Source organism: Thalassophryne amazonica, chromosome 6 (genome assembly GCF_902500255.1).
Source record: "Thalassophryne amazonica chromosome 6, fThaAma1.1, whole genome shotgun sequence".
Classification (NCBI taxonomy): domain Eukaryota; kingdom Metazoa; phylum Chordata; class Actinopteri; order Batrachoidiformes; family Batrachoididae; genus Thalassophryne; species Thalassophryne amazonica.
In genome coordinates, this window is record NC_047108.1 from 31,461,456 (window position 1) to 31,474,838 (window position 13,383).

At 39.5% G+C, this 13,383-nt stretch overlaps 1 protein-coding gene across 4 annotated transcripts in view; it reads left to right on the forward strand.

The window, feature by feature from the left end:
- The window catches only part of cdk11b (cyclin-dependent kinase 11B), a 121,636-nt gene that overhangs the window by 21,083 nt on the left and 87,170 nt on the right, over positions 1 to 13,383 (forward strand). For all 4 annotated transcript variants that reach the window (XM_034171934.1, XM_034171932.1, XM_034171931.1 and 1 more), the window contains one exon: positions 11,742 to 11,878. In XM_034171934.1, coding sequence (XP_034027825.1) covers positions 11,742 to 11,878 — 137 coding nt within the window. The remainder of the gene's footprint in view (positions 1 to 11,741; positions 11,879 to 13,383) is intronic.

The following is a 13,383-nucleotide window of genomic DNA, read 5'->3' on the forward strand; positions in this document are numbered from 1 at the left end:
GGAGGACGCAATGTCACCTGAGAATACTGCAAGCTTGGCGACAAAAGCAGCTAAGATAAGTTTGATTTTGATGCACGCTAGGCTAATTTTACACATGGGTCTCTGGGAAAGTAGGCGGGAGCTGGGTGCAGAGCGCTGTGGAGCGAATGCGGTTGGAAGATCATGCTGTCACTCAGTTTTTTTTTTTTTTTTTTTTTTTTTTTTTTTTGCTGATGCTGGTCCAGTGTTGTGCGTGCCAGTGATTATGCCGCCGTGCTATAGGTTGCCGACCCCTGAACTACAGCAAAACGAAATACTGATGAATTGAGGTGTTCGGTGGCATTCCTTCAAATTTTTCAACAGTTTAAAAATCCTGACGAAGTGCCAGCTGCAGGAACGAAGCTGCACGAAGGTTAAACGATGCCAACGAAAGTCCAAATTTCTTGTTTCGTTTGACCGGGCCTTAAGGTGTGGGATTTGTAGGGGTTTTTTTTGGGGGGGGGGGGTCATGAAAATTTGATGTCTGAGCAGATCAGAGGTGTTCAGGTCACACCAGCTACACACTGCAGTAATGTCTTAATGTTAATATGTCAGTGATGCATTTGGTCGTGTAGATGGTACATTGACTTAGCTTATGTGCTTGTCTTTCACTCTCAGATACATGCTTACTATTTACCAAGAAAACACTGACGTCACTCTTACAAATTAAACTCTGTCACGTGTTAAAGAATAGCAGAATTATTGTCAACATATCACACAGTCACTGCAGTAAAAAAGGAACACATTATGTCCTGCTGCTCATCGTGACATTTGCTGAGATGATTGAAATCCTTCACCTTTTTTGTCCTTGTTTCGCACACAGCTGCACATTTCTGACTTCGTGTCAATACCTTGCAGCCTTTCTTTACTCACACTAGCTCATAATTTTCATTTAAGAAGTAGTTTTCACTTGTAGTGTGTAATAATTATGACACACTGAACTGAGGTTCAGTCTGTCACAAGTTTTGCTGTGGCTGTCACTGTTAGTTTAAAAAGCACTTACCATATTTTCTAGAGTATAGGTTGCAATTTTGTTTGTTGGTTTGTTTGTTTTTTACTAGTTTGGGAGGTCGTGTGACTAGAACTTGGGTTGACCTGTATGGTAAAAAATCACTCATTCATTATTAATAATAACTATACAGAGCTGTCCCAGGAATCAATACACTAAACAAAATAAGCTCAGTTATTAAAAGTATGCAACAATAATGCACAAAAATCCCAAATTAAAAAGCTGATTAAAAACAAAACAAAAGCAAAATCAAATTAACTCATGTTTTTATTGTAGTGTTTCAGATACAGGTGGTCAGGAATCCGTATTCGTTTGCTTCAGGTAACATCCAGTATGCTGTCCATCACACATTTATTTGTCCGTCTTATTTATTTTCGGAATTTAAATATGCTTATGTTAATTAACAGCACATGCTGTGATGTGCACATGCGTTACGCTCATCTCCTGTTCGTTGTTAAACTCAAACCCAAAAAAGCGAGTTCCACATACAGAGAAAAAGGTGCGACATATACTTGGGTGCGATTTGTACCATATTTTCCAGAGTATAAGTCAATCAATCAATCAATCAATTTTTTTATATAGCGCCAAATCACAACAAACAGTTGCCCCAAGGCGCTTTATATTGTAAGGCAAGGCCATACAATAATTATGTAAAACCCCAACGGTCAAAATGACCCCCTGTGAGCAAGCACTTGGCTACAGTGGGAAGGAAAAACTCCCTTTTAACAGGAAGAAACCTCCAGCAGAACCAGGCTCAGGGAGGGGCAGTCTTCTGCTGGGACTGGTTGGGGCTGAGGGAGAGAACCAGGAAAAAGACATGCTGTGGAGGGGAGCAGAGATCGATCACTAATGATTAAATGCAGAGTGGTGCATACAGAGCAAAAAGAGAAAGAAACAGTGCATCATGGGAACCCCCCAGCAGTCTACGTCTATAGCAGCATAACTAAGGGATGGTTCAGGGTCACCTGATCCAGCCCTAACTATAAGCTTTAGCAAAAAGGAAAGTTTTAAGCCTAATCTTAAAAGTAGAGAGGGTGACTGTCTCCCTGATCTGAATTGGGAGCTTGTTCCACAGGAGAGGAGCCTGAAAGCTGAAGGCCCTGCCTCCCATTCTACTCTTACAAATCCTAGGAACTACAAGTAAGCCTGCAGTCTGTGAGCGAAGCGCTCTATTGGGGTGATATGGTACTACGAGGTCCCTAAGATAAGATGGGACCTGATTATTCAAAACCTTATAAGTAAGAAGAAGAATTTTAAATTCTATTCTAGAATTAACAGGAAGCCAATGAAGAGAGGCCAATATGGGTGAGATATGCTCTCTCCTTCTAGTCCCCGTTAGTACTCTAGCTGCAGCATTTTGAATTAACTGAAGGCTTTTTAGGGAACTTTTAGGACAACCTGATAATAATGAATTACAATAGTCCAGCCTAGAGGAAATAAATGCATGAATTAGTTTTTCAGCATCACTCTGAGACAAGACCTTTCTAATTTTAGAGATATTGCGTAAATGCAAAAAGCAGTCCTACATATTTGTTTAATATGCGCTTTGAATGACATATCCTGATCAAAAATGACTCCAAGATTTCTCACAGTATTACTAGAGGTCAGGGTAATGCCATCCAGAGTAAGGATTTGGTTAGACACCATGTTTCTAAGATTTGTGGGGCCAAGTACAATAACTTCAGTTTTATCTGAGTTTAAAAGCAGGAAATTAGAGGTCATCCATGTCTTTATGTCTGTAAGACAATCCTGCAGTTTAGCTAATTGGTGTGTGTCCTCTGGCTTCATGGATAGATAAAGCTGGGTATCATCTGCGTAACAATGAAAATTTAAGCAATGCCGTCTAATAATACTGCCTAAGGGAAGCATGTATAAAGTGAATAAAATTGGTCCTAGCACAGAACCTTGTGGAACTCCATAATTCACTTTAGTCTGTGAAGAAGATTCCCCATTTACATGAACAACTTGTAATCTATTAGACAAATATGATTCAAACCACCGCAGCGCAGTGCCTTTAATACCTATGGCATGCTCTAATCTCTGTAATAAAATTTTATGGTCAACAGTATCAAAAGCAGCACTGAGGTCTAACAGAACAAGCACAGAGATGAGTCCACTGTCCGAGGCCATAAGATCATTTGTAACCTTCACTAATGCTGTTTCTGTACTATGATGAATTCTAAAACCTGACTGAAACTTTTCAAATAGACCATTCCTCTGCAGATGATCAGTTAGCTGTTTTACAACTACCCTTTCAAGAATTTTTGAGAGAAAAGGAAGGTTGGAGATTGGCCTATAATTAGCTAAGATAGCTGGGTCAAGTGATGGCTTTTTAAGTAATGGTTTAATTACTGCCACCTTAAAAGCCTGTGGTACATAGCCAACTAACAAAGATAGATTGATCATATTTAAGATCGAAGCATTAAATAATGGTAGGGCTTCCTTGAGCAGCCTGGTAGGAATGGGGTCTAATAAACATGTTGATGGTTTGGATGAAGTAACTAATGAAAATAACTCAGAACAATCGGAGAGAAAGAGTCTAACCAAATACCGGCATCACTGAAAGCAGCCAAAGATAACGATACGTCTTTGGGATGGTTATGAGTAATTTTTTCTCTAATAGTTAAAATTTTGTTAGCAAAGAAAGTCATGAAGTCATTACTAGTTAAAGTTAATGGAATACTCAGCTCAATAGAGCTCTGACTCTTTGTCAGCCTGGCTACAGTGCTGAAAAGAAACCTGGGGTTGTTCTTATTTCTTCAATTAGTGATGAGTAGAAAGATGTCCTAGCTTTACGGAGGGCTTTTTTTATAGAGCAACATACTCTTTTTCCAGGCTAAGTGAAGATCTTCTAAATTAGTGAGACGCCATTTCCTCTCCAACTTACGGGTTATCTGCTTTAAGCTACGAGTTTGTGAGTTATACCACGGAGTCAGGCACTTCTGATTTAGAGCTCTCTTTTTCAGAGGAGCTACAGCATCCAAAGTTGTCTTCAATGAGGATGTAAAACTATTGACGAGATACTCTATCTCACTTACAGAGTTTAGGTAGCTACTCTGCACTGTGTTGGTATATGGCATTAGAGAACATAAAGAAGGAATCATATCCTTAAACCTAGTTACAGCGCTTTCTGAAAGACTTCTAGTGTAATGAAACTTATTCCCCACTGCTGGGTAGTCCATCAGAGTAAATGTAAATGTTATTAAGAAATGATCAGACAGAAGGGAGTTTTCAGGGAATACTGTTAAGTCTTCTATTTCCATACCATAAGTCAGAACAAGATCTAAGATATGATTAAAGTGGTGGGTGGACTCATTTACATTTTGAGCAAAGCCAATAGAGTCTAATAATAGATTAAATGCAGTGTTGAGGCTGTCATTCTCAGCATCTGTGTGGATGTTAAAATCGCCCACTATAATTATCTTATCTGAGCTAAGCACTAAGTCAGACAAAAGGTCTGAAAATTCACAGAGAAACTCACAGTAACGACCGGGTGGACGATAGATAATAACAAATAAAACTGTTTTTTGGGACTTCCAATTTGGATGGACAAGACTAAGAGTCAAGCTTTCAAATGAATTAAAGCTCTGTCTGGGTTTTTGATTAATTAATAAGCTGGAATGGAAGATTGCTGCTAATCCTCCGCCCCGGCCCGTGCTACGAGCATTCTGACAGTTAGTGTGACTCGGGGGTGTTGACTCATTTAAACTAACATATTCATCCTGCTGTAACCAGGTTTCTGTAAGGCAGAATAAATCAATATGTTGATCAATTATTATATCATTTACCAACAGGGACTTAGAAGAGAGAGACCTAATGTTTAATAGACCACATTTAACTGTTTTAGTCTGTGGTGCAGTTGAAGGTGCTATATTATTTTTTTCTTTTTGAATTTTTATACTTAAATAGATTTTTGCTGGTTATTGGTGGTCTGGGAGCAGGCACCGTCTCTACGGGGATGGGGTAATGAGAAGATGGCAGGGGAGAGAAGCTGCAGAGAGGTGTGTAAGACTACAACTCTGCTTCACATACCGTCACATACCAATTTGAGAGGTCCTGCGACTTACAGTCCGTTGCAACTTACATACTGAAAAATCATGATTCCATTCATTTTCATGAGAATGGAAACGAGAAACACAACATTAAACTTATTTTTTTGTTTTAAATAAATGGGGGAGGGGTGGGACTTAGTAATGGGGCTTAATTACCTTAAGCATTTGTTTAAAATTGAGTCAGTCACACTTAAAGCATTCATAATACAAGGGATCATGATAGCATCAGAACTTTGAGCTTTTTTTGTACGTTCCACATACAAAAGAAATCTGCCACCAAAGCGGGAGTTTTCCCAAACATCAGAGTTAGTGCTGTGTTTGTGCACTCAAATATTCCAATCCATGTGTGATAATTAATCTGCAATTATTAAATAACGAACTAGAATATGCCTAAACAGCAGACTCCATACTGTGTACATAGATTCAGGGCCCGGGCACACGGCAATAGCTGAACGCAGGAAAAAAGTCACAAATCTTTGAGAAAAAGTGGACAAATGAGCCTGCACTTCTCCCATCACCAAAAAAGCCTGCTTGTCCAGAGCTCATAAAAGAATGAAATAAAAGTGAAACTAACAAAAGAAAAACAAAGCGAATGGTGACCTTGACGCTTTAAACAAAATCAAAACAAAACATTCATGATGATGTGACTTAACAGAGGGTATCAGACCGAGCGCCAGCCTGTGATCATTTCTGCATCCAGCCTGTGCTCTTCCACCTGCAGGTGCGAGATCTGGTTGTCTTGACAGCAGGTTTTCCTTCACAACCATGTGTGCGCACACGCATGTTGCAGCCAGAGATGGCTGGAACGTGTGTAAATAGTTACATAGTGGTAAATAGTAGTAGTTGATAAAACGTTCTTGCCACTATTGTTTCTGTATGAAAATATTGCTCGTCATGTTCAGCTCGTCTGAGCTTTAGTGATTGATCCGTTCAGATATTGTCAATGTTTGTGCAAGACGTCAGACTTGGGAGGTTTGACGAAGTTGGACGACAACCAAACGGAATGCTGACGGTATGGGAACTACATGAACAATGAGGAACCATCAAGACAAAAAGCAAAATGGATTACAGACGAATTGAGGTTGTCATCAGGATTTGTTCACATTTTTCAACAGTTTGAAATTTCCAATGAAGGAACGAACATTAGATCTAATACACAAAACACCTATTTCTCTCAAATATTGTTCACAAATCTGTCTAAATTTGTGTTTTGTATTTCTCCTTGGCCAAGATAAGATCCATCCCACCTCACAAGTGTGGCATATCAACATGCAGATTAGACAACATGATTATTATTGCACAGGTGTGCCTTTGGCTGGCCACAAAAAAAAAAAAAAAAAAAAAAAAAAATATATATATATATATATATATATATATATATATATATACACACACACGCACAGTGGGGCATAAAAGTATTTAGTCAGCCCCTAATTGTGCAAGTTCTCCTACTTAGAAAGATGAGAGAGGTCTGTAATTTTCATCATAGGTACACTTCAATTATGAGAGACAAAATGAGAGAAAACATCCAGAAAATCACATTGTAGGATTTTTAAAGAATTTATTTGTAAATGATGGTGGAAAATAAGTATTTGGTCAATAACAAAAGTTCAGCTCAATACTTAACATAATCTTTGTTGGCAGTGACAGAGGTTAAACATTTCCTGTAAGTCTTCACCAGGTTTGCACACACTGTAGCTGGTATTTTGGTCCATTCATCCATGCAGATCTCCTCTAGAGCAGTGATGTTTTGGGGCTGTCACTGGGTAACATGGACTTTCAACTCCCTCAACAAATTTTCTATGGGGTTGAGGTCTGGAGACTGGCTTGGCCACTCCAGGACCTTGAAATGCTTTTTACGGAGCCACTCCTTTGTTGCCCAAGTGGTGTGTTTGGGATCATTGTCATGCTAGAAGACCCAGCCATGTTGCATCTTCAATGCTGTCACTGATGGAAGGAGGTTTTGGTTTAAAATCTAACGATACATGGCCCCGTTCATTCTTCCCTTAACACAGATCAGTCGTCCTGTCCCCTTTGCAGAAAAACAGCCCCAAAGCATGATGTTTCCACCCCCATGCTTCACAGTAGGTATGATGTTCTTGGGATGCAACTCAGCATTCTTCCTCCAAACATGACGAGTTGAGTTTTTACCAAAATGTTCTATTTTGGTTTCATCTGACCACATCATATTCTCCCAGTCTTCTTCTGGATCATCCATGTGCTTTCTGGCAAACCTCAGACAGGCCTCGACATGTACTGGCTTAAGCAGGGGGACACGTCTGGCACTGCAGGATTTCAGTCCCTCTCTGCATAGTGTGTAGCCTTTGTTACTTTGGTCCCAGCTCTCTGCAGGTCATCCATCAGGTCCCTCTGTGTAGTTCTGGGATTTTTGTTCACCGTTCTCATGATCATTTGGACCCCACGGGATGACATCTTGCGTGGAGCCCCAGATCGAGGGAGATTATCAATGGTCTTGTATGTCTTCTATTTTCTTACAATTGCTCCCACAGTTGATTTATTCACACCAACGTGCTTGACTATTGTAGATTCACTATTCCCAGCCTGGTGCACATCTACAGTTTTCTTCCTGGTGTCCTTCGACAGCTCTTTGGTCTTGGCCATGGTTGAGTTTGTAGTCTGACTGTTTGATGCTGTGGACAGGTGTCTTTTATACAGATAATGAGCTCAAACAGGTGCCATTAATACAGGTAACAGGTGGAGGACAGAAGCGTTTCTTAAAGAAGAAGTTACAGGTCTGTGAGAGCCAGAAATCTTGCTTGTTTGTGGGTGACCAAATACTTATTTTCCACCATAATTTCCAAATAAATTCTTTAAAAATCCTACAATGTGATTTTTTTTTTCTCATTTTGTCTCTCATAGTTGAAGTGTACCTATGTTGAAAATGACAATCCTCTCTCATTTTTCTAAGTAGGAGAACTTGCACAATCAGGGGCTGACTAAATACTTGTTGGCCCCACTATACATACAAACACACACACGCGCACACACACACTAGGGGTGTCACGATACACAGAAGTCACAGTTCGGTGCGCACCTCAGTTTAGATATCACAGTTCGGAATAAGATTTTGGAAAATTCTTCAAATCTTGCTACAATAACTTTAATCTTTGAACAGCAGGGTGCTGCTGTCAGACACTTTAGCACTGTGACACAAAGTGTTAATGTAAACTTTCTCTTTTCATTCATGTTTTATGAATTGAATTACATGTCTTGTCATTTGTGCTGGATGAATTTACTGTGCAGGGCATTGTTTTTTTTTTTGTTGTTTGTTTGTTTTGGATTTATGTCAAGCGATGTGTCAAGCCAAACCACCTTCAATATTTTGTACATTTTAAATTCCATTTTGTTTTTACGCAAATGACAACATCTCATAAAACCTCAGTCTGTCCAGATTGGAAATCATTGTATGCAGTGTCGGTATTTGGCAGCCATGTCATCGGAGAATTTTTCCACTAATTCCCATAAAACATCAACCTTTGTCATAAATTGGTGACGTTGTCTTTCTAAGCTCAAATAATTGAACTGACCTTATCCAGGGACATAAATGCAGATCATACACTTTCACTTTTAGGTTCATATTTCGGAGGAAAGGGGTAAATTAACCAAATCCATTTATGCTTCCAAAGTTTCTGGGTGGAATAATGTGGTGGATGAATTCAACTGGGTGTTTCCTCTGATTGCCTCATACACAGATAGCAGGCCGAGGGAGCTGACCCCACCTCCTGCGCTGAGGGGGCTGTCCCACGTTCCTGCACAGAGCATGAAACTAGAGGGACACAGTCTATGGACACGAGCAACGCTATTTATTCACTGAACTGTTGGTGACTTATGGAAACAAACACCCACGTGTGTGCGAAGTCGAACAGTGTATTCTGCGTACCAGGGCTGTGAACACTCCACGGATCAGCGGAATACTGCAGATTTCATCATGGGTGGTGTTAGTTTTGTACTCTGTAATCTTGATCATCACTGAGTTTTTTAAATGCCTATCGCAAAATGTTCTTTTTTTTTTTTTTTTTTTTTTTTTTTACGTCATTGTGCAAGTTTTATAAATCACACTGATCTGTGTAGATGCTGTGTGCCTGATCCAAAACACTGTTATTACGCTAAACATAGCATGTAGACATTGCGTAGTTTTAGAGCTCTCAAGTTTATAAAAGAAGAATTTTGCAGTATGTCTGTGTCATAGAGCGATGTTGGACAGCAAGAAGATGGCAGGAAAGACAGTTTGAAAAAGTTTAATAGGAGCAGAAGAATCTGTGGAATTGTCGTTGGCTTGAATTTAAAGTTCGTCTTCATGAACACATCTGAAAGATAAAAGAGACGGAAAAAATGAACTGCATCTTGTACCATCAGGAAACACTGTAAGAATTTTTCTCTCCCATGGAAAATAAATATTTGTTCAAACATGATTTCAGACGAGATTATGGGACTTTTTATACACCTAGACTTTCTTTCTTTGGAAAAAAAGAGACGTGGCTTTGAATGGAATTACAGGAATTTACACAAGAATATGTGACTTTTTTACTATAAGGCACGTTATTGATATTTTACCATGATTTTCAAAATATTCTGCAAGCTGTGGTTTTGAAATGCTTTAACAGTCTTTTCAGTCTTCATGAATATGCACTTTTTCTGAGATCATTATATACAAAATTAATTTAGACCCTGGTTCCAGACTACCTGCAAATTTTCCTCGGATTGCACAATTTTCATTTCACAGCCCTGGTGTACAGTTCTGTGCACAGAACCCTCACGTGTGAACTGTACGGTTCAAATACAAATACATGTATTGTGCCACCCCTAGCACACACACACAAACTCACCTGTCTCACACACACTCGACACTGCAGCTCCTTGTGACAGTGCAGCATCTAAAGAAGTTGTGCATGATACCTGGATCATTCCATAACAAATCACCCAGGAGGTCTCAAGTCATACATATTAGTTCTGCATCTCTGGGTTTTAAGCTATGGCCTTTTGAAACTTTAATTTTCAAACATTTTGCCAAAGGAACCTTTCATTCTAACGTTGAAACTTTGTGACTCAGAAAGCTTTGACATTAACTTTTCTAACAACCAGACCAGTGGGCCACTAACAAATATTCGCTGACCATAAGCCACATTTTCATTTTCATGGATAAGCATCCCAGAAGGTCACAGTTTGATCTTACTTTTAAAAACATCCTGGATATTCCATCATTGTGCCATGATGTTGTTTTAACCATGGTGGGATTTTCAACATTTCCAAAATTCTGCTTTTCTGTCTCAAATTTTGACATGCTTTGTTAATCTCTTGCACTTCTGCGGAGCCTATAACATTGTTGTACATGCCATCACATCACCAGTGCGATTTCGGAAGCACCAAGGTGTGCTGCAGTCTGCAGATAGGTTTTTGCACATCACATGATACAAATCTGGTTTATTATGCCATCAAAATGTGTGCAACATCACATCACATCACATAGTACAAGTCCACTGCGACATATCATTAGACCATAAGCTAGATCATATTTGTGGGAAACCCACATGCAAGTTTGTCATTGTTATATGCCATGATCTTCCAGGATGCATGTGTGAAAGTTAGAAGGGGCTTAACGTCAACTTGACCAAAATGTATAAGTTTACAATGAGACTGGGAAATTATTTATTAAATATTAAGATAACAATAATGCAATAAGGAGCTCTCTCTCTGTGTTTGTGATGGTTAATAAGTAGATTTACAAAACCAAGAGATTGAAAGTGACAACTGGATGTGTTTGGTATATGTCTCTTGTGGTGGGATCCTTGGGTACTGCTTAAATGACTGTCAAATGTGTGGTTACTTTGGGAGACTCACATGCGGAGTTTCATTTGCATTGTAAGGGAGCTTCAGCTATGACATGACCATATGGCGTGTTTCTCTATGCATGATCAAGCACATAAGTGTTGAGGACCCCAGCAGTTGGAGACTGTTAAGACGGTGCCCGCCTTTCACCTGGCTGTGGCAGGTAGATGGTTATTTTGGAAAGGTGGAGATGGATCAGTGATTGGTTGTGTGCTTGGGTAGATGTCATCCAGGACCCAATGTGGTTCAGTGGTGTGACGGATGTGGCATTCACAGATTGTGAATATACAAATCTGGTATGGGGGTCATCTTAGTATGTGACACTGGCCCAGTGGACACGTAAAAGTTTTACTTCTGCCATATAGCCTACTGTGCTAAGTAAGAGGCATCATGTTGTTACAGTTTGCATTTTCATTAATTTTCAGAGCTGTGTATCAGGAAAAATACACTACATACAATACATAATCTGATAGGATTTTTCGTCACAGTGTTTCAAAGTTGTCCATGGCATATCAAAGGAGCTATGAATGTTGGAAGTTGGATGGAAAGGTTTGTTTATCTGCCATAAATTAAAAAGAAACCTTTATAGATGCAGACCTTGTATTTAGTCTTTGTCAATATATTTGGAGTGGGAGCACCTGTGAATTGTAGAGGAATCAGAAAGGGTGACCTGGGAAATTATTCTGTCAGGTGATCTGATATGGAGTGACCCACCTGCAGTGTTCATTGTAAACACAAAATAAATAACAAGCTAAAGTGTCCGTATCTGCCCTGATATGCCTCTTGATGTGATTGTCTTTGTTTTTGGACCACAGGGACCGTCTGGAACAGCTGGAACGCCAGCGAGAGAGAGATCGAAAGCTACGCGAACAGCAAAAGGAGCAACGAGAGCTGAAGGAGCGGGAGAGGAGGGCTGAGGAGCGACGCAAAGAGCGAGCAGCTCGATTAGAAGGTCAGTGAAAAATCTCAAAATGCTTTTGAAATATATAATTTTTATTACCAGTATCCTCGGCTCAGTTATTCTTGAGTTGCATTTGGACAAAACGGGTAGAGAAATCCATTGGTCTAAGGCCGCGGACCAGTAATTTTTGGCCTATGTCTAGTAGATATTTTCCCCTCCTAGACCAATGTCTAGTTAAAAATCTTGTCGGTCTTGTGATTAAAAATGTTCACAAGTCTGACGATTTCTTTTCAAACTTGCACCTTAAATAGTTGAGCCATTCGGAGATAACAGAGTTTTGGATTACGAGCTGTCCAGCTTTGATTTGGACAGTCAATTTTTGAAAAAGACAGCAGAAAAAGCCGTGACCAGCTTGCTGAAAGCCATATAAAATGCAGAGTTTTTAAACAAGCTCCCTCTGTGTCTGTGTGTGCAGAGCTGCTCTGCATACTCACACAGGCGGGGGGTGCTGAACGTAGCAGTGTCTCAATGAGACATTAATGAGGTGAGAACTCCGAACTTTAATAAGATTTTATTTTTTTTATTATTTATTCTAGATCGTGAGTTAATGTAGTTGTTTTATGTTCAAGCGCAAAACGTGAATGAGGAGGAGAAAAAAAGCAGGATGAATTCCATCATCACACTAAAAGTTTCTTGCACGTCTGTCTAATTTTTCCTTCTTTATAAGAGTTTGGTGTTTACATTCATTCTACAAAGTTTTAAAGAACAACAAGGTGTTAATACTTTTCTTTATAGCAGTTCTATAATTTCAGAAATGCAACAGAAAACAACCACAAATCAGAATAAGTTGGGACTACATGTAAAATGAAGATAAAAATAAAAATGTTGCACCATTCATAGTTTCTCCACTCACACCCACATAAGCCAAAAGTTCTTTCAGAGTTGTGTCTTGGTGGCTTCCCTCACTTGTCTCCTTCCAGCATGGGCATTTAGTTTTTGAGACCTGCCTACCTGACACAGATCCCCAATTCCAATGAAGTTGGGACGTTGTGTAAAATGTAAATAAAAACAGAATACAATGATTTGCAAATCCTCTTCAACCTATATTCAATTGAATACACCACAAAGACAAGATATTTAATGTTCAATCTGATAAACCTTATTGTTTATGTGCAAATATTTGCTCATTTTGAAATGGATGCCTGCAAAACGTTTCAAAAAAGCTGGGACAGTGGTATGTTTACCACTGTGTTACATCACCTTTCCTTCTAACAACACTCAATAAGCGTTTGGGAACTGAGGACACTAATTGTTGAAGCTTTGTAGGTGGAATTCTTTCCTATTCTTGCTTCATGTACGACTTCAGTTGTTCAACAGTCCATGGTCTCTCGTATTTTGCACTTCATAATGCGCCACACATTTTCAATGGGCGACAGGTCTGGACTGCAGGCAGGCCAGTTTAGTACCCGCACTCTTACTACGAAGACACGCTGTTGTAACACGTGCAGAATGTGGCTTGGCATTGTCTTGCTGAAATAAGCAGGGACGTCCCTGAA